The sequence below is a fragment of the Chiloscyllium punctatum genome, chromosome 11, assembly GCF_047496795.1.
Source record: "Chiloscyllium punctatum isolate Juve2018m chromosome 11, sChiPun1.3, whole genome shotgun sequence".
Classification (NCBI taxonomy): Eukaryota; Metazoa; Chordata; class Chondrichthyes; order Orectolobiformes; family Hemiscylliidae; genus Chiloscyllium; species Chiloscyllium punctatum.
In genome coordinates this window covers 53,483,060-53,504,310 of record NC_092749.1, presented here as the reverse complement: position 1 = coordinate 53,504,310, position 21,251 = coordinate 53,483,060, and the positions used below count along the sequence as shown (strand labels likewise).

Genomic DNA, 21,251 nt, shown 5'->3' with positions numbered 1-21,251 from the left:
CCTGACAGTCACACGGCATCCCAATGCTTCTTATCAAATAATGTTTTGCTTTTTGTGTGAAACATGTACTTTTTTTTATAATAATGCATTCACGCTGAAAATACAAACATTTTAGGAATATTCTTAACTGCTTGTCAGTGATTTTAGTTTCAAATATACAAGTTGATCACTCCAAGCAATAAAATGCAATAAATAAGCTTGTCCATTGAACCCTCCATTGAGATGTAATGGAATCTTTTATCAAATTTATTTGTGACAATGTATCCGCTTTTTATTGTTCTTCAATACTTGTTAGGGACATAATGTTTTTTAAAATGTTTGTAGGTGGCCCAGTGGTGTACTAACATGTTGCGCCACAGAGTAATGGACATGGGTTCACCGCGCGATTCCTTGTATGGTGAGTTCTTGATCTCAACCAGTTAGTCTAGGGGAGATGCTTCCCCAGAGCAAGGGAGGGAAGCCAATTGCACACCTCCAAAGAGCTGGTTCAAGAGCACTATTAACAAAAGCTTAGGAAGAGGTGGTCACCCACCTTTAGTTAGGAAAACCTATGCCATACAGGTTGAAAGATAATTCTCAAAGCTGAGTGGAATAATTCCTACCCTAGCTTTGAACTGTTGAGAAGGTTAGACCTTCTCATTCAGAGGTGAGCATACTGAATGTACAGCATTGTGTCCACAGCGCACATATATTGAAAGCTGCGTGCACTGGAGCAGTTGAACTCTTCCAGACAGCTGTAAGGGTATTTGCTCAAGCTCCAGGACACTGTAATAAAATAATTTGTTTAAAGTGGTTGATGTTTTATTAACATGTTTAAAAATTTGTTCTTTTCCACTTCAGATGTAAAATACAAGTTATTGTTGCAGACATAGTAGTGTTTTTGCCAGTCTCTGTTCACTTATGAAATGAATAAAATGCTCATTTAATTATCTCTATTCCCTCTGCTGTGGCTAGCCAGGGTCATTTTATTTATCTTTTTTGATTGCTAAGTAACTAAACTTACTAACTTTACTGACTATTCAGTGAAATGTAGATTGAATAGATTTGTTTTGCACTCACTCTAGTGTAATCTATGTTTAATGTGACATGTCTAAAATACCATATGATGTACAATTAGTTAATTGCACTGTTGAATTATGAACTGACTATCAGTTTTCCAACCTTTTCCTTCATGTGGTGCCCAATTTATAGTGGTGAACAACAGCTGAATAAGCACACAGTTTGGTCGTCTCGGTGACTATAAACCCGCAAGTGAAAAAGATGATTCACTGGAAGCTCTCACTTCAGTACGTGCCCAAAAATCGAAGGGGGTCAGAGATCACTTTTTTTTTAAAGCCACTTTGTTTATTAGTTCAACTGTCCTGAACCACCTTGTGACCCCTGTGTTACAGTTCTGGCAGAATCTGTAGTGCATAGCATGATTCATGTGTGCAATAACTAGCACATTTACAGTTTAAGAAAATAATCAGTACTTTTCCTAGTAGAAGTTGGGGACTCTTGTAAGGTATACAGTAAAATTCTTGGCATTGATAACTTCAGATTGTGATTAATATGCCATTGCTGTACCCACAAGAAGTTGGAATTGTATATGCATAGATTCAATAGTATCAACGCCATAGTAAATCAAATAGTATAGGTTTTAGAATTTTAAAGTTTCATTTCATCAGAGTCGAATCTGTTACTCTTTTTTAATTTAGCATGCCCCTCCCCAAGTAATTAAATTGGCTTTGTAGCAGTGTGGTTTGCTGCAGATACTGTGCTTTTTTAACACTCTGCAGAGCAGCGTTGATGTTTCTATAGTTTGTAATTTTGAGATGTATACCTGTGTAGCTAACTTGTGTTGCATCTTTATTTATCCAGATATTAATCCTAATGACATTAATGTTTAAAACGGGTGTAGGATAGCCAGGGTAAATTGATCTGATCCAAATTTCAAACAGAAAATAACTCCTCCACTGATGCCATTAACTAAGAATATAACTGAGGAAATGTTGATTGACAGTTGATACATTAATAAGGTTGAAAGGCACACACTTACACCCATGTTATCTCCAGTGCCATTCTTCAATCCTCATCCTTAAGTCCTCATCCTTACCTAGCTAGGTTTATGATTAAGTTCAAGTTAAGCGCCTTTGTTTATAGCTTTGTCCTAAATATAAAGGTGTTTTGACTGTACCATTTCAGTTATTAATGCCTACCCATCATTGACTTAATTTGGAAACAATTTCAGAAACTTTGGAAACATTTGTTGGGGCTGGGAGGGAGAATGGTTAGTGCATCTGATTACTTAATGCGTTTTTACTCATTAACTACCAATTAAATTTGGCTGCATGTTGTACTTCAGTTCTGTGGATGTTTAAGTATAGTGTTCGAATATCAGTTTTCAATTTTAAAATTTGCTGAAGGGAAAAAATGAGATTTCTTGTCATTTGATAGTATTGAACTTGCGTATATCTGAGCAAATGCACATTTGTAGAAGTGTTTCATCCAATACTTAGTTGAGTTGCATGATAAATCTTCAGTCATATTTTTTGACAATATCTGAAATTACTTTTTTATATTTCTTAGATAATGCATGAAAAAAGTTCAGTACAAACAATCTAGAAGAATGTTCACAATTTAATGCAGACAACAAAAGTTTAACTATAGTAAATATTTACCACATAAACACAAAGCAAGACATGTAGTTTGAATTTGCAATAAAAATAATTTGTTTCTAGTTTGATGAATGCAAACGTTCCCATTTTAAAGTTTTCTAAATGCTTTTGTTTAAAGTCTTTAGTCCACATGTTGTTGTGGGCTTGAGTTTCTAGGTGAACGTAGATAACAATTACACTTACAGTTCTAACAGCTAAAGTGATCTGGCAATCTATGTATAGTACAGATGCAACACTTGGGGGTTGATTTGAATAACCTGGGAAAGTAACTTAGTACTTCAATGTCAGATCTAGCATTTTAATTCTTAAAATTTCTTTCATTGTTAAAAACTTGCACTTGCTAAGTATTGAAGTCAAAATAAATATTTTCACTGCCGTTAGATTATTGTAAGTATCTGAATCTTTTTAAAATGTTTGGTAATATTTATGTACTTGAATAAAATAATTTGTATTTACTCAACATTTCACAGCTGAAATTAGAACTGGACTGTTTGAAAGTTCAGTCACCAAAGGATTCAAAAATGCTGTTTACACTTGGTTGTTTGCTGTGTTTTCTATGCAAAGTGACTAAATACGTTTTTATATTTTCAGTTTTTTCATGACTGGTTATCTTCCATTGGGATTTGAGTTTGGTGTTGAAATAACTTACCCAGAGCCTGAGGGGACATCTTCTGGACTTCTCAATGCATCTGCACAGGTAAGAGATTGGATGGTCAGTTATGATTTGTAGGTGGAGGATTGTTAAATTATTAATATTTGTCAAGCTAGATAGATATGTTTTGTCATTTGATAAAGAAGCTGATGAATGATATAATCGTCCATGCTCTCTCGTCATTTGTTTATTTAAATACTGGGTGTTGTGATCGGACTGTAATACTTGATGAAAGAAATTTATCTGACCTAAATTATAAATGTGCAAATTTAAGTATATTTTTCTCTGTCTTGATCATAAAATCAGAAGATATAAGAGCATAATTAGGTTATTCGGCTCATCGAGTCTGCTTCGTCATTCAATCATGGCAGATATGTTTCTCAACCCTGTTCTCCTGCCGCCTTCCATAAATTGTGATCCCTTAGTTAAGAAATGTCCATCTATCTGGCTGCAATCCTGAAAAATGCCCTTTTATCCCTGCGCTCTGCCTTCTGTCAATCAGCCAATCCTCTATCCACGCCAATACCGTGCCCCTAATACCAAGTGTTCTTATTGAGTAGTCTCCTGTGCGGCACCTCGACAAAGCCCTTTAGGAATTCTAGATAGATCATGTCCACTGGCTCTCCTCTAATTTGCTCATCACCACCTCAAAGAATTCTAATAGAATTGTCAGTCATAACCTCCCCCTGACAAAGCTGAATTGACTCTACCCGATTTTACCAGTTATTTCCAATACTCCAAAATCTCATTCTTAATAATGGACTCTAAAATCTTACTGACCAAGGTCAGGCTAAACAGCCTATAATTTCTGTCAGGGTCCTGCTGCATTTGTTAAACAGGGATGTTTCATTAGCCATTTTTCAGTCCTGTGGAACCCCCTCTGACTTCAGTGATTTCTAAAAGATGCCAATGCTAGCAGTGTCCTCTGTTAACTCCTTCAGAACTCTGTCGTGTCATCCATCTGGTCTAGGATTTATCTACCTTCAGCCCTTTCAGCTTCCCCTTCTCCTTAAGTGATGACCTCTGCACTCGCCACTGCCTTTGACTCTTGAAGTTCTAGTATACCACTGGTGTTTTCCACCATGAAGACTGATGCAAAAATGCCTATTCCTCTGCTGTTTCTTTATTCCCCCTTACTCCAGCCTCCTTTTCTAGTGGTCCTGTGTTCACTCTTTCCTGTCTACCTTTTATATATTTGAAAAACTTTTGCAATTTTCTTTTATGATGCTGGCTATCTTACACTATTTTCATCTCCTCCCTGCTTATTGCATTTTTAGTTGTCCTGTAGTTTTTAAAGGCTTTCAAATCCTCTCGCTTCCCATTAATCTCCACTGAATCATGTGCTTCTTCTTTTGCTTTGATGCCCTCCTTGACTTCCCTTATTAGCCATGATTGCCTCGTCCTCCTTTTAGTGTGCTGTTTTATCTTGGGATGAATTTCTGCTGTGGCTCCTGAATCACCCTCAGAAACTCATGCCATTGCTGCTGCACTGTCCAATCAATTCTGGCAGCTTCTTCCTCAAGTCTTTGTAGTTACCTTTACTGAATTGTAATAATGTTACAACTGATTCCAGCTTCTCCCCCTCAAAAACTTAATGGACTAATGTTTCATGCTAAACGATATAGGTCCATAATTTACGATGGCTGTCATTGGCTAGATTTATCCATGCCAGTTTAACAGCGACAATACTTTACAAGTTACGAAAGTCTTTCGATGAAAATATCATGGCAAGATAAACCCGAATTCTGGGATCTGATAGATGTGCAATCAATTGTCAGACTGAAGGGGACAGAGAAGGAAATATACGATAGAATGGGTGATTTAAATGGTTAATCCAATATAAAGAAAAATGGGATTAAAGGGAAAAAATATTGGGTTTTAGGTTTTATGGTTTTGTATCAGCCGATTTAAAACCTGATTAAGCTCCACACTTGGAATAGATCATTTTCAGTGCCCAGTATTTGACAATGATAATTAATTAAAAGTGATGATTCCAGTCGTGGCTAACATGCTGCTGGCCCCTGGGGTTTGGTAGAAGCTATTTAATCCAGATGAATTCTTTCCTACTGTTTAAATATATTTGTGTTGTTTCTGATAGCAACTTTTGTTATGACTATTTATTATATTGTTGAATTATGGATTACTGTGAGCACTACATTTGATGTTTGAGTTCCTGGCTGATATTCCACATAGGCTGATTTCCTGAGGAGAGGATTTGTTTTCATGTCAGTCGAGTAACTTGCCAGCATTTAGTGCACTTGTAATGATCGCTTGGTGAGATATTGTTGAGTAATTGTGGAGCTGTATGCAATCTAGTTCATTCCTTCAAGAGGAATCTTGGACAGTTATTTTAGTAGAGTTTTGTTTTGATTTAATTGCAGCTATTTGGAATTGTGTTCACACTGGCCCAAGGAAAGTTGAAAGCTGATTATGGCACATTAGCTGGAAATCTTTTTCTTTGTTCTTGGATCTTTGTGGGAATCCTTCTTACAGGTAATTAATTACTTTTTACTATTTGACAATTGTTGTGTAATAAATTTCTGCCTGAGGGAAGCAGCACATTAAATCTGCTAAATGTATAAAATGCAATGTGGAACAAGAAAGAGGCTGTTCAGACCATCAAGGCCATTCCCTCCACAGATCTTGTATGTTCTTTCCTATTCAGGACAACACTCAGCCCTATCAATCTTAAGAAGGTGGCAGCCAACGACTGATAAAATCCAAGAAGATAAAGCTCTGAAATTTTACCCAGACCCACTTCTATTCTTCCTGTATTTTCTCTTCCCATCACTTCTAGCCCCCCACCTGAAGGGTAATGAAGTAAAACTTCTGGATCAATCTAACCATGCAGTATGCACCTCTCAATGCTGACTGTTCCACTTGTTTCTCCGTTGTACTTGGAACCTTCACAATGGTTCTTTTAAACATTTGTCCAGCTTTTGAAAGAGTTAATTGCCATTGCATTGACTGCTTTTTAAATATGGAGAAGATAGAGAAAGATACTTTCTTTCGATCTCTTACTCAGCTTTGAGCATTACTAAGTTTCCTTTACTTTTTGTGATCAGTCCATGTTCAGGAATATTTGCAGTTCTCTTTGCAACATAGGGCCCCAAGTCTCCAAGTTATCTTGCTCTGCGAACATTCGACAGTGCATCGGTATCCTTTATGTTTTAAATTCATGTACAATGTTCCCAGTGAGATCAAATCGTAAGATACACTGGGCTCAGATAACCTATTTCAATTTTGTTATTTGAGCTACTTTCCAGAAGTTTGATGTGTTAACAGCTTTGCATTGACTGAATCTTTTTAGTGAAATGTTGTTCTTCATCTAAATTGCTTTCCATCACTCAATGCATATTCCTTTTGCACACAAGCATGTAGTCTACTTTTCCATTATTTCTTCCACATTCACTTTAAACTCACCTAGATTTTTTTGGTATGTTCTCAATTTCCTTTACACTACTGATTTGCCTATGGCCTGGCATTATCAACAGAATTTTAAATCATTTGAAATATCTTGCGTTCAGATTATTTTTAAATAACATAGCAGGGAGGTCAAAGCAGACTGCTCAGTAATGTCTCAGCTGATGCCTCTCATTCATTTTTTTCCCTCTTGATCTTCATCTCCCATTCTTAGCCAATTTCTGTTCATTTAATGAAATTAGTCTCTTATGTTTAAATTTATCAGATGGCATCTGAAGATCCAAATAAGCTTTACTGGACATTACTTCTGTTAATGTTAATTCCAACTTCACCTAATTCCATACTAATGGGACATAACCTATTGCTTTTAAAAAACATTAATTACAGCTTAATACCCCATTAAAATATTCATGGAGCTCTTGGAGGGCTAGATACATCAGTTAGCATCTTGTGGCTTGATTTTTCGTCGTTCTAGTGTGCATAGTTTAATAACTTCAGTCTCTTCATACCACCATTTTTTAATTCCGAAGTTACTGTTTTTTAAGCAATTTGATTACCTAGAATCTGTCCAGTATTTTCTGAAATGAAGACTGATGTGAAATATTAATATTGACATCACTTCTTGACCTGTCTGCTTTTAAAGAACCTACTAACTGGTTTCTTAACAATTGAGAGAGAACGTCTGAATTTTTCTTGCACCTATCTCCAGTCATCTTTTCTATTCTTGTGGAAGTAAAGTTTTGATTCCATTTGTTTCTCCTTTCTCTTCAAAATATTATCATCTTTAGTGCTCCTTGTTTACAGCAGGAATTCCAATATGTTTCATAGGAATTAACGTTGCACCAGGTTTCATTTTTAACTTTGCCTACTTACTCTATTTTGGGAGTGTTTTAATTTAACTTTGCAATCTATGCAGTTATCTCATCAAAAGCTTAATTTGAACATCAAATCTACCTATTTAGTGGCCACCATAAAAACAGTTTTTAATTCCTTTTTAGATTATTAGGCATATCTGATGGATTGTTGAATACCATAGACCGACTGTGGTGCTTCTATTATGTTAAATAATAAATTTCTGCCCCATTTAACTGTTCATCTTCCTTCATCTTAATATTTCCTAGTTTACCCATTGTTCCAGGGTGCCCAACTCTCTCATGTTGTCTCTTAGTTACCTAAGCATTTAAACATTCTTAACTACTTTCCACTGACATGTTTTCCCCAATTATTCTGCTCTTATTAATTTTGACTGTATCAATTGTTAATTCATTCTTAGCTATTTTATCATTACACAGAAGTGTTAATTTTCTGCCTAATTCTGTCATTGGAAAGCTTCCATTATCTCTTTAGTTCTGATTTGATTGTAATTTTTTTATATTGCATTTATACTAGCTGCATATCTAACCACCTATTTTGATTCTGGGTTGCTAACGCACATTTGTTTTCCCTATCTGATTTGTGGTTATCATTTTTTCCCTCAAAAATCAGTTCCCTTCAATACGTAATTCAGTGATTATTTATCATATAGTATCTTCCTTTGTACCTGGATATCGACACATTACCTCCTGACTTTTCTAATATTTCTAACTATTTTTGTCCTGGACTTCTACAAAACATTTGGGTCAACCACATTGCCTATAATGGAACATCAGCCTGTCTTCCTGTGTCCTTCCTGTGTACCATTGCTCCTGGAAAATGAGGTGCTGCACTTTATATTCTCTCTCAATTCACTTTTATGCTTACCTCCATGCTGGGTTCCTGATAAGAATGGCATTAATCGCCATTATGTCATTTGCACCATTTTGGTTTGAAATGCCGCTTTTGATTGAGGAGACATGCACTGTCTTTTGGCACATTCACCTAAGGAATTTAGTTTCTACCTGCTAGATAACTGCAGAAAATTCTTTTGAGGCTGTAATTATGTGGCCTTGAGTAATTTGCAGTTCTTCCATCATTTTACTTGTAGATCTCGTTCAAACATGTAATTTAAAAAAAAAATTTTAATAACACAATCTTACACCTAGTATGCTTCTTGTTTTTATTTACTTTTTGTCACCTCGATCCTTTGTTAAGCAATAGGTATGCCTTAAGATTCTACTGTGTTTCATCCACTTCTGATTCTCTGGTATCCCTGGGGGTTCTATATTCAGCTGCCTTTTATTTTTGGATTTCTTACGTTCCAGTATTGTCTGTCAGCAGCTTCATTTTGAGAATCCTTGCTGCTCTCATTAGGCTTTTACTCACACTGGAGAAAAGGCTGCAGCGAATCTTGAACTTTGCAAACTCAAATCTTGTATACCTTCAAAGTTTGTTGATTTTAAAAAAAATTTCAACTGACTGTAACTGTAAACATTGTGCACACTCTCCACCCAAAGTATTGTATATTCTTAACCAATTTACCCAGTTTTTTTCCTAATAAATCGCAGAGCTCCTTTTACCAGCTGCTCCTCTCTCCAGCACAGGAAGTATATAGCCAGTTCAACAAACTACAGGTACTAAGTTTTGATTGTATGTTGAGTACTGTAAATACATATAGTAAATTACAGTAGGATTTCACAGCATTTATGCAAAGAAAATCAACTAGGTAAGTCAGTTAATTAGAAAGTTGTATGCAAGTTATTGGTAGTGTGTAATTAGAGAATTTTGAGTTTTAGCTTTTATTAGATTTCCAAGATAGTGAAAGGTTTTGAGGAATAATGTTAGATCCTTCTCTTGAAGTACATGGCTGAAGAATGAAATTCAGAAAACATGTTTAGGAAGCTTCACTCCATTATTCCTTTTAATTCCTGGTGGAATAAATCACTGAAGAATTTTTGACAAAATTGGAAGAGACCAACGTCCTTGTAGTGATATGAATGACTTTCAACCCAACATGCTCTTCTGGTCATCCAGATGCAGCTCTGGGTGGTTAAAACTACATTTCCTCATTCTTGAGATTTAGATAGGATATGGAAGCAAGGGGGCCCCACGCGATTGGTTGAGGTTCTATAATGATAAATTGCTCTCCTAAAGGAGGCTGCTACTAATAGTCTCAAGACCTGAAGTTGTGCACAAATTCTCATCTAAGTACACTGACTCCATCAGAGCTCCTTGAATGTATTTCAGCTTTCTAACAGATTTCCAGTATCTCTTCTCTATACAGTGCGTGAATACTAAAATGCTGATCACTCTTCTGTCACTTGAAATAAAGGCATGTGGCAAAACATGGTGGCTATGCAAGTGGCGGTAAGAAAAAAAAGCAGTGGTAAGGGCAGACGTTCAAATGTGAATGGAAAGCTCAATGAAAGGGAGATAAAATAATGTAATTTATAAAGACAGATGCAGCACTTTTCAAAAACATAACACTTTTTCAGTCATTGTGATGCTCATGAACTATTAAGCCTTCATTCTTCAAATTTGACATCCTGTGAACTCTTGTGTGTTCTGCAACATTGTGGGCACACACTGCTCTTGTTTGGTTTACTGACATGTTTGTATTAACAAGTCAATTGTGAAGCTAGTCTGTTTAGGTTTTAGGAAAGAAATATAACCAGTCTTCATGAACGAACCAAGATTGTGACTGTCCGTGGAAAATCGAGTAAGGGTAAGGCGGCGTTATGCTGCTGCTGCTAGTAACAGAAACCATCGTGTAACCAGAAACAATTCTGATGGGGATTTGATGGTGCTGAGAATTGGAACACTGTCCTCTCCTGGGGCATGTGTTGAAATAAAGCTGAATGTATGGAAGGAAAACTTTTTAATTTGTTTAAAGAGACTTGACATGAATTGAGTCCGGTAATCTCAAAACCTTTTCTTAATTCGCATAGTTCCACAACACAGGGCTTCCTGTATGTTTGACACCAGGTGGCAATCTGTCTCTTGAGGCTATGAAAATAGCTGATGAGGAAATATCACTCTGGTGTTCTGAGATTGCAGTTAAGATACTTTGTTGGGGCAGTTTAAAGGGAGTTTTACTCTGCATCTGACCGTTACCTGACCATGTCAGGAGTACTTGATGCTGGCTGGGGCTGTCAAAAATAAGTTTCTAACTCTTAACTTAAGCACAAATAAACCCTGATCGACTGACCTGCTGTAACCACTATTCTGTACACGTCAAAACAAGATAGTGTCAGTTTATTTTTTGTTTCTCCAGCAGAAGGTTCATACTCTAGTCTGTCCACCATCTGATGTGGAAAAGTGACAATTTTTTTCCTCCAGCCACTAGACATGGTATGCAACTGTTGTTGTTACAGGTAATGAATCTGTGTAGGGGTATGACTTAATAGTGAAATGTCTTTTTATTAAATCCTTTTCATGTTAAATATGCACACTCAAACCTTTTGAGTTCTTCATTGGTTGTTAAGGGCAGGTTGCATATGTTAATCTCTTATGAGATGCTTCTAACACAACTATAAAATCCAGTGGGTGACATTAACTGCATGAGCCATCTTTTGATTAAACTTTAGTTTAAAGCATAAACATGAAAAGAATGGAGCCACTGCACAACTGTCATAACCTAAATCTGCACACACTACTCATCAAGTATGCAGGTATAAAATGGTGAATTAGCTTCTATACTTGAGCTTGGTTGTAGCTTTAATGCACCACACTGGAGCAGAAAGAATAGCTGGGAGTGATTTGAGGCCATAATTCATTTTGGAACTCTGCACAAATTACAATATAAAGCTCATGGCCTTTTAAAGTAATATAACAATTAGTGCTGTGTAACATGTTTGACTTCTCAACCACACTCTGCAATGTTTTGTATCTCTCATGGGCGACTGTCGACATGACTTGTGCAGCATGTGACTGATGATAAACAATGCAGATTGCTGTTGAGGTGAAGTTTAATAGACACCATACTTCTATTGCAATCACACTGAATATCATGTGGAGTCTCCACACATAGTTCTCCCACCTGACTTTCTTACAACTTATGCTCCAAGCCTGAGTCTTCGGACTGACATGCACAATAACAACATCTTAATGCCCAAAAATGTAAACGCTTTAAATATTTGAATTATTTAACAAGTTTATCACTTGAGGGCCTCAAGTTTGTACAAGATAATCTCAACAATCACAAGCAATTTAAATCATGTTTTTGTGGCAGTTACCAAAATTATTTTACTTTGATAAACCATCAATTCTACCTTCATGTCCCCTTTATATATAGCCTTGAAATCACTCCCTTCTATTGGTGACTTCTAATATATGCTGGACATTTTTATTTCTAAATTGGTTAGTGTTACTATTTTCAGCCATTGTTCTGTCTGGAAGCTGTGTGAGGTAAGGACTCTGCAAAAATGTAACTCAATACTTTTTTTGTGTATGGTGCTGCTATTCAAGTAAATTAAATATTTCATCGCCGGGGATTTTTTTTAATAAAAAGGACAGGTTGACAGAGCTGATTTGTAAATTTTGTTCCTTGCTGGTAACAATGATAAACAGACATTTGTATAACATCCACAACGTTGTTAAAGCAAATGTAATTGATTACAATGGAATTGTCATTAAGAAAAAAATGTTTAAAGAATATAAATGAGATGTGTTTCAGTAATACTTCTCTAATGTTTTTGTAACTAGAAATGTATTTGTAATAATTTAGTTTGTATGATGGAAACGATCTGAAAGCCTTCATTTTATGTTATGCATTTTTGAAAGCCTCATTTTTCATGGTTTAAAAAGATGCTGAATAAAGTTTACTGTACAGATGTTAAAATTTTTATGGTTTAATTGGCTATGTAAGTAAACTAACCAATCTTCTTTGGAAGGTTGTAAATGTTCACTTTCATAGGTTCCATTGTTGATTTAAATGTGTGTGCAACAGAAAATAAATGGTTTCATAATTTGTATTTTCTTTACAGTTTTCATAAAATCAGACCTAAGAAGACAACAAGCAAACTTGGCTGTAAGTGCGCAGGTAAATTGATTGTTTAACTCTTTCAATTATGAAGGATTCTGTAGTAATTTGACACAAGGCAGGTTCATAGTGTTCAAGTCTAAGACTTCAGATTCCAGTTTTTTTGACAAATGTATACAGTTCTTTTGGAAGGTAATAAATAGAGTAGATAAAGAGGGACCAGAAACTCATATATTTGGATTCTAAAAGGGCATCCAATAAGGTACTGTACATATGGCAACTTAGGGTAGGATAAGAGCCCACGGTTGCCACGTTCACTGGTGCCATTAAAATTGGTGGGAAAGCAATGGAATTATCTCCTGTGGAAATATGTTGGTGTTGGGTCATTGTATCATTAAGTAATCAAGGGTTTGTGGGGGAAAGCAGGAATATGGAGTTGAGGACCATCAAATGAGCTCGTGGAATGGCAGAGTGGACACAACAGGTCCAATGGCTTACCTCTTCCGATGTCTTATTTTAGCAACGATTGCTTAATGTTGAAGGATAAGACTGGGCTCTAATTCTTGGCCAGAGAAGCTGAATGTGATAGACTTCAGGATTCATATAAAATTCATATCAAAAATTGGTTTTCTCATTTGAAGACATGGCGTTCTGATTTAAAGTTCAAAACTGACCTTTTAGATGCCTGCTGAAACTCTAATTGAGTTTACAGCATGGTTCACAGTGCTGTAAAGACACCAGTGTCTTTGCTTAAAAATTTAAATAATTCAAGAGTTGTTGTGTAATCTCCACATGTGGTAGTGAATCATAATTACTGGACTTGCCATACATGACTCCATTCTTCCAAACCGCAGTTACCTTTGTCAGTTTACTTTCAATCGGCATGTCTGTTTTCCAGTCAAGAGGTAAGACTTTAGCAGTGATATTACAAAACCCTTAAGACCATTGGAAAGTAGTCATTCCAATTCCAAAAATTATGATCAGTTGAAGATTTTCCATTGCCAAATCTCTCTCTTAATTTACCTGACATATAGCTATTGAAATTTGGACATGTTTCCATGTCTTGCAGCATCTCGACTTGGAAATCTATCGCCATTTCTTTAGTGCCATCAAGTAAAAATCTGGAATTCCCTCCTTAATAGTACTGTAGATGTATTTACACTGCATGAATTGCAATGGTTCAAGAATGCGGCTTAATACTAGGCATTTTCAAGCGCAATTAGGGATAGGTTTAAATACTGACCTTAACAGTAATGCTTACATTGCGTAAGAATTCTTTTTGGAAGTACCATTGCCTTCTCTGGTCAAGACAGATAGGTTAAGGTCCCTGTTGACACCACCATTGTCCTGTAAGACATGCAGTCGGAGGCGGCATGAGAATTACAGTAAAACACCTGACAAACTGGCTATTTTACAGCAAACAAAAAATCCAAGCTGCAGTAAGTGGAATTCAAGACCCAAACTATACCAACATTCGATATGGGTAGTTTTATCAGCAAAATGCACTGATTGGAGCATTGTTATATACAGATTATATGCACAGTATCCATTTTGGTCATAAACTGCAGCGATTTGATGGGGAGTGAATTAGTCAACTGCATTCTGGGCAGGTCTGTGTTAAGCCAGAATCAGATGGTGATCACTTAAACAGCTTGTTGAGTAGGAATGAAAGGCATTTATTTTACTGAATCGAGTAAATATTTTAGTAAAATTAATTGAAATATTGCAGCCTAGTTACAAAAAAAAAGTTTACAAGGGCAGTATCCAGAACAGAAAGGAATAAACCTTATTTATAAAGACTCTTTAGTGGTGACTGAACACTAGTTATGCAATATATTTATTTTATTTTTCCTCTCCAGCTTGCTGCTCGTGATTCACTAGAAAAAGTTTCCACATCGCAAAATGAACTCCGTGCACCAGCAGAAACCGCAATCTAATTAAAACGGGAGACTAGATAGCAGTGGTACAACGCACAACTAGTACATAGCACTGAAAAAATATGAACAGCTGCTAAGGGTGCAATGGTTAGAAAACTGTGATAATTTATTAACGGTGACCAATATTTATTAGAAGTTCTTGATGATTGACTCATTTTAACAGGTTTCAAGAGCATTACATTGTTTTATTCCAGTAGCCTGACTATTTTTACAAAACAACGTAGAATGATCAAATTTCCATCTTTTAAAGTAAAAGTTCATAAAGCCTGCTAACTTTGAACATTTTCATTCTTACAGTCTTCTGCTTTCTACCATTTATAATGTTTTCAATAATTTTCCAAATGTAAGCACACTGAATTTTCAACTTTATTCTGGTAAAAATTCCCATTTCTTTTTTAACATTGTAATTTTTGTTATTGCTCTTGGACATGTTGGATGAGTATCAAGAACTGGTCAGTGTTCTGTAAAGTGAAGGAGTATTGAATCCTTCAAAACGTAAACTTTCTAGCCTCCTTTAACATTCTAAGAGAAATTTTAATTTTTTAAGTTAAATTGTGTATAAGTAGCTCTTGCACAATTTGTAACATCTGTAAAAGCAATTTCAGTGGAAATGCACTTGATTCTTGTTAAATAGTCAAAACTGTAATGTGCTTAGCAAGTAGCTTGCACAGATTTGATAGGTTTTTTTATATATATATCTGCAGTGAGTTACAATTTTTTGATCTGTAATGAAATGCTACAGATGTCTATGTATGTAAAGATGTTAGTGGGCAGAAAATATTCACATTATTTGCACTTAAACCTATTCAGTTCACAGGAATGAATACAATAGGTTTAAGATTCGCAAATTATATTCTCTTGAACTTCATGTGAAGCTAGAGAGAGAAAATTGTATAGTTGTCCAGTGCAGTTTATGTACTGTAAACCCCCAAGGGGTGGGGGGGGGAACAAATATCTGTTCATCAACTAGATGTGCCTTTAATATTGATAACGCGAAGATGCAACAGATTTCAATTATGTAGATATATTGAATTCTAAGAACTTGTGGTCCAAATGATCAAACTCATGCAAGATCATGAGTTCCTAGAAGCTGAATGGTACTGTATATATTGACAATGTAGAACCAAAGCTGTTTTTTTTCTTCCTTGCATCCATGCTAACTTAGCAATTCTGCATTTTCATTCATTTGCAAAGACTTCCAGTTCTTTCATTAGTTACCAGGTGACGTTAGTTTATGAATCAGTCACTGTGGAAGTGCATATTGCTGTAGTTATTTTGGTTCAAGTTTCACATATCTGTATATAATTGTATCATTTTCTTCCAAGTGATTTTAATACACAATGAAATTTTTATTTTGTATACAATGATTTGTTGTGGTTTTTTTTCCAACCCGTCTTTCCCCAGATAGCTTGGCTGATATCAGGAATTGATTGTGTAGAGAATTATGTCTGTAGTCCATCATTCTGCAGTACAGTTTATGGTTGCACTTGTGTGTGCCAGAGTGTTTGTTTCCTGGGAGCAGGTTGGTGGGGTGGGATCCTTCACTACTTTAAAAACTGGTCTTTTACTTTGGTGGCATTGCTATGAAGAATGGATTACTGTAGTTTAACCCAAATATTTTAGAAGGTCAGTATTTTGTGGCTGTTTTATACTAATGTATCTCCTAAATTCTTATTTTTAGGGGGAAAATGTAATCCGGGCTGAAATTGCGATCCAAAAGAAAAGCAATTGATAAATAAATTTTAACACTATTTATGTTCATATAACTGTTAGCTATAAGTTGTTTATTAAATGTTAGTTCTGTAATCTCACTTGCAGGAGCTATTCTGGTGCATGTCCTTTCACCTCTTCTACCTGGATTCCAATTTTCCCCAAACTAAAGGAATGGAAATCTCATAAGGGCCAAGTTGTTTGGTATAAATTGGACATCTGATTAGACCTCATAGGAAATGGAGCAGAGTGAAAAAGGATGTTCTTAGGTGACTGGAATTAAGGTGAATCCGAGAGCCATAAGCTGGCTTTTTCAAACCTGATCTGGAAGTATTTTAGTTTAAAAGCACCCAAGTGTGTGTTTTTCACACCACAAAACTTTGCCAAAGGCTAATGCAGAATTTGGGTATAGAATTTCAGGACAATTAGAACTCTACTCAGTTGCCAGGTCTACTTCAGCCTGTGTTCTGGGAACTCACTTTTTGTCACGGGGAAGCTAAGTATCTTTAATCTGTGACTTACTGGTACTTTATACTTAAATCAGCGAATCAGATAATAACTGAACTGTAGGGAGTGTCCTTGATACAGGTGGTTTGCATAAGATCTAGTGTCCAAAAAAAATCCATTGCGAGTAACTAATCTGCTGTTGATTTTTAAAGTTCCCCGAGCCTTCTGAAGTGAGCCTTCTGAGAAAATGTTAAAGTAGGTGTATGGAAAATAAATCTCCCCCTACCGCATTGAGTCATAGGGCCATACAGCATTGGAACAGAACCTTCTGTTCAACTTGTCCGCACCGTTCAGACATTCCAATTTGACCTAGTCCCGTAACTCAAACCCTCCAGTCCAGCAACATCCTTTTGTAAATCTTTGCTGTCCCCTCAAGTTTAACAATTTTTTTAATGTATACAAGTGTGATCAGAATTGTATGCATATCTTGAAAATTGTTGATGATATGCTATTGATTTTCAGAAACGTTCCCATCCATACCTAGTCTGGCCTGAATGTGGCTCCAAATCCACAAAAGTAATTTGACTGCCAATTGCCTTCTGAAATGGCCTAGCAAACCAATAGGTTGTCTCAACAGGTAGAAATGGGTATTAAATGTTGTCCTTGTCAACAAAGGCTGCAACGCATTGTTGAATATTTTAAAAGTTAGTCACAAAGCTTCCCTTAACAGTTTTTGTTCTTGCCCTCTTCTTGAAAGTGTACATTATTTTATGACACGGTGTAGTTTGGTGAACTGTTTGGTTTCAGATTTATGATATTGGATAGTGAAAATATTTGAACCTAAATCTGACGATATTTCAATGGAGTATGCTTTCATGAGTGCCATTTACCTTACACTACCTATGCAGCTGGCCATTGTTCATTTAATTTAAACAGTGAGTTTTATTGATCTATCTCGGGGATCAACGCATTTTAACCCAAATATGCTTAGGAAGGTCCAGTGAGATCGGTGGACCTCTTATCTACTAGTATCTTGATTGAGGTTGGCTAATTTGAAAAATGCTGGTGTTTAAAAACTTATGACTTTACCAACCAGTGTGGTCAGTGAGGAAATTATCTTAATATTTTTGTTGAATTGACATGTAGAAATAGTACAGGAAAGTGATGTATAGGTAGAAGATTAGCCATATCTTATTGAATGGTAGAGCAGGTTCCAGTGGCTTATCTCAGCTGCTATTGCTAAATGTTCATGAATTCTGGCAAACATCCAAGAGAAATAGATGGCAAGTATCCAACACTAACACCAGTGGAACACTATCAGTTGAGTTGATACCATGCTGATTTAACAGCACTGTGATATGCCAGGACTAGTATTCTAAGCCACATTGATCTGGGGTATTGTATATGTTTGTGCACAATTTCAAGCTTATTTGTGTAGACACATCTTGATCTATATTCAGGCATATGCATGCATTTTTAGCATGATGTGATGAGCATCTTGGTAATAATATGATAGTGAGGTTTTTTTTAAAAACTGCTGACAAATTTTGACCTAACCCTGACTGCATTGGATCAGCCGACTTGTTTTTAAACCCCACTTGAATTGAATTTGCATTGAAATAAGTGCAAAGCAGAATATAAAATGGACAGCTGATTCAATCCAATCAATTTTCTGCAAGGTTGAATTCTTCCTAATGGCTATAGAAACTAAAAGTTTAATCCATTTCCAGAAGGAACATTATATGCTACGAAAGCTACTTAACCTATCTGTTATTTCCAAGGGGCATTGAGCATGTATATAACCGGCATCACGTTCTCTGTCAACTTGAAAAATGTCCTAATTGAAGGAAGTGTTACAAGATCATTGGCAAAAAAAGTTAATATAGCTAAAAGTTCAGTTTGAAATGAAGATTGCTGCACTCTTCCTGCAACTGGATACATCTAGCATGCAACTTACTTTAATAGCTGTGCCTTGCAAAGACAAAAAAACTCATTTCCAACTATTTGAATTTGTAGTAATCTGAAAGCTAAATGACATTGTTGAATTCATTTTTAAATGGAAGCCAATCTGAGAAAATCCAGTACAGATTATTTGTATACTAATCTTATACTTTGAATTACCATTTGAGTATTTTCTGTTTTCACTCAAAGAAATGATTTCTCAGATGACTTTCGGTAGCAGTCCTGTTAAATGTATTTGATGTGTATTGAACATGTTTCCAGAACTTCGAGTTGTACTACTTAATTGAATAGCAGGTCCAATGCTTGATTAGACAAAATTCTGTCAATGTTTTATTTGTAGTTTGAGCTTAATGTACAGGTCTAACTAAAGTGACTAGTCACTAATATGACTAGACAGTATTTTTTCTACATTGGTTTAAGTCTGTACTTGAATAGAGTTTTGCTGCTGAATATGCTGGAGTTGTCACAATTTGTCAATTGTTTTACTTCTATTCTGGAATTTTATTTAGGACTATTGTCCATTAGCTCAATTGTTTTTTTTATTCCAATTTTTAACCAAAATTACTATATATTCTAATTTGATATTTGCAACTACCCTGTGTCTCTTTTCAATTCATAAAGCTTTCGATTTGTTAATTTGCACAATTGCTGGTGCTTTTTCCACATTCTCTAGTTTTACTACTTTTAGAGTATTATCCAATTCCCTTGTTGAAAAGTTATCTTTGAATATGCAGCCATTACTCTTCAAGCAATGGATTCCAGATCAAAACTACTCCCTTCTGGTTCTTTTGCTAATAATCTTCAACTTGTATCCGCTAACTATTTAGCCAACTACCAGTGAAAATAGCTTTTCTGTATTTACTTTATTCAATGTCTCCACTAAATATTTTCCAAATCCGCACTAAGGAGTGCAATAACGGCGAAAAAAGTTTAGGAAAAATTATACTTGATTTATGCAGTCAATTGTTAAATGCCTACATTTATTCAAGTTGTGGAGTTTTGATGGATTTGTTATTGTATGTCATCTACAAATATTCTGTTATCTACAAATAGTCAGTTATTTCGTTTTTAATTAGACCGATTGGAATGATCTGGCAGTGAACTTTATGAAAAGGGTAAAATTAGTACAAGTGGTGAGTTTGTAGAGTGATTAAAAGTGATGCAATGAAAGAGGTTACATTAAGTGGTTATATTTTCTCAATTCCTCCACTATTTTACAAACACCCGCACTTCCTGATTTCAGCTGTGCTATTGGAGAACAATCTGACTCTTGTTCTTTGTTTTCTTCCTTCCCCCTCCCTTCCAAATAAGTCTCTTTTCCCCCCTTCAGTACTCTAGCTGGACCTGAATTGGCTTAAAAAAAATTTAGTAATGAACTCCTACACCAAGGAATTGTGTGGAAAGGCAAATATACTGAAAATCCAATTTGAATCTCATTTGGCAGTCACATTCCAATTAATTTTATGCATGAAAAAGGGCTCCACTTTATAGAACAATAAAAGAATGCTCAAGTTTTTTTGTGTTGAGATTTTTGGTAATAAACCAATTATGGGAAAAGTGATTAAAACTTATCATTTTGTTTCCTTGCATATATTCTGCAACTCTGGCTTGAGCTGTCCTCTTTTGAGTGTCTACGTTCAAAAGACTGAGCTTTCACAATTGTAAATGATGCAGTTGTTCATAATGCGTAGAACATATGTTAAGTATATAATTTCTGCATACAACATCCAGTTGAATTGGGTGTTCTTGTACGGCTGGTGGAAAACATTGCTTTGTATTTTTTGTATCCGTGCACTTTAAAAACTGTTCTTATAACTCAGCACATAATGGCTATGTGGATTTTTTTAAATGAAAGAAGTTTATTAGATGAATCCAAAAAGTACTGTATTGGAAGTGAAAGAAAAATCATGGCTATAAGGCTTCCAATTAAACAGATACTTTCACTATCATTGTCTTTTAAGGAATGTTTCTCTCATTAGTGATTTTAAAAAACAATTGCATTCTAAATGAATTAAATTTAATGTGCATGTTTCCTAAAGTATTTTGTTCAGTCAGCGGTCCACACCATAAAAGTTCTTGGGAAGATCATAATTCAGATTTATTTCGTGGCTTTGAAGTATTAAAGTATTTTACTGCTTTTTAACTTTTTGTTTCCCATATCGCCCCAGTCAAACTGCCGAGTGGAGCAAATAACTCAGCACAGATTCTAGATTTATTCTTGTGGCTATTCCTGTTACATTGTTCTATAAAGGGTTGCCCCTTTTACACGAAATAATTGTGTTGAATTTGCTTTTCAGAATTAAACTTGTTTTATAGCTGTACATCCAAATGCAAAAAAAATCTTTTCTTCATGATCTTTGCTTTTTAGTTAGCTGATCCACATTTTTTTAAGATTCTGATTTATTTTCGCATTGACTTACAACTATTCTATAGTTCTCAAACTTTTTAAAAAATCTGTATGGTAGAATTTTTTTTAGAAATGTGGAACAATAAGTATTAAAATAGTTGAAAAAGCAAAATACATGCATTGCTCAAGTTAGTCATGCATTGAACGGAAAGTGCCGTCTGACTATCAGTTAGAACTGTTGTATCCTCATTGTAGTATATATGTTGGCTTGGAGAAAGTA

The 21,251-nt window shown here is 35.5% G+C and overlaps 1 protein-coding gene across 5 annotated transcripts in view; it reads left to right on the top strand.

Annotated features, from left to right (window-relative positions):
* Positions 1 to 15,869, top strand: part of flvcr1 (FLVCR choline and heme transporter 1) — a 35,266-nt gene extending 19,397 nt beyond the window's left edge. The window contains exons 7-11 of one of the 5 annotated variants that reach the window (XR_011961845.1): positions 3,249 to 3,354; positions 5,691 to 5,802; positions 9,156 to 10,938; positions 12,573 to 12,628; positions 14,428 to 15,869. Coding sequence is in view for 2 of the 5 variants with exons in the window: in XM_072580807.1 (XP_072436908.1) it covers positions 3,249 to 3,354; positions 5,691 to 5,802; positions 12,573 to 12,628; positions 14,428 to 14,505 (352 nt within the window). In the remaining 3 variants the exon portion in view is untranslated. Of the gene's footprint in view, positions 1 to 1,191; positions 1,287 to 3,248; positions 3,355 to 5,690; positions 5,803 to 9,155; positions 12,629 to 14,427 lie in introns of those variants that run through there. The other 4 variants (XR_011961844.1, XR_011961843.1, XM_072580807.1 and 1 more) reach the window with 4 other exon arrangements.
* Positions 15,870 to 21,251: the final 5,382 nt, after the last annotated feature.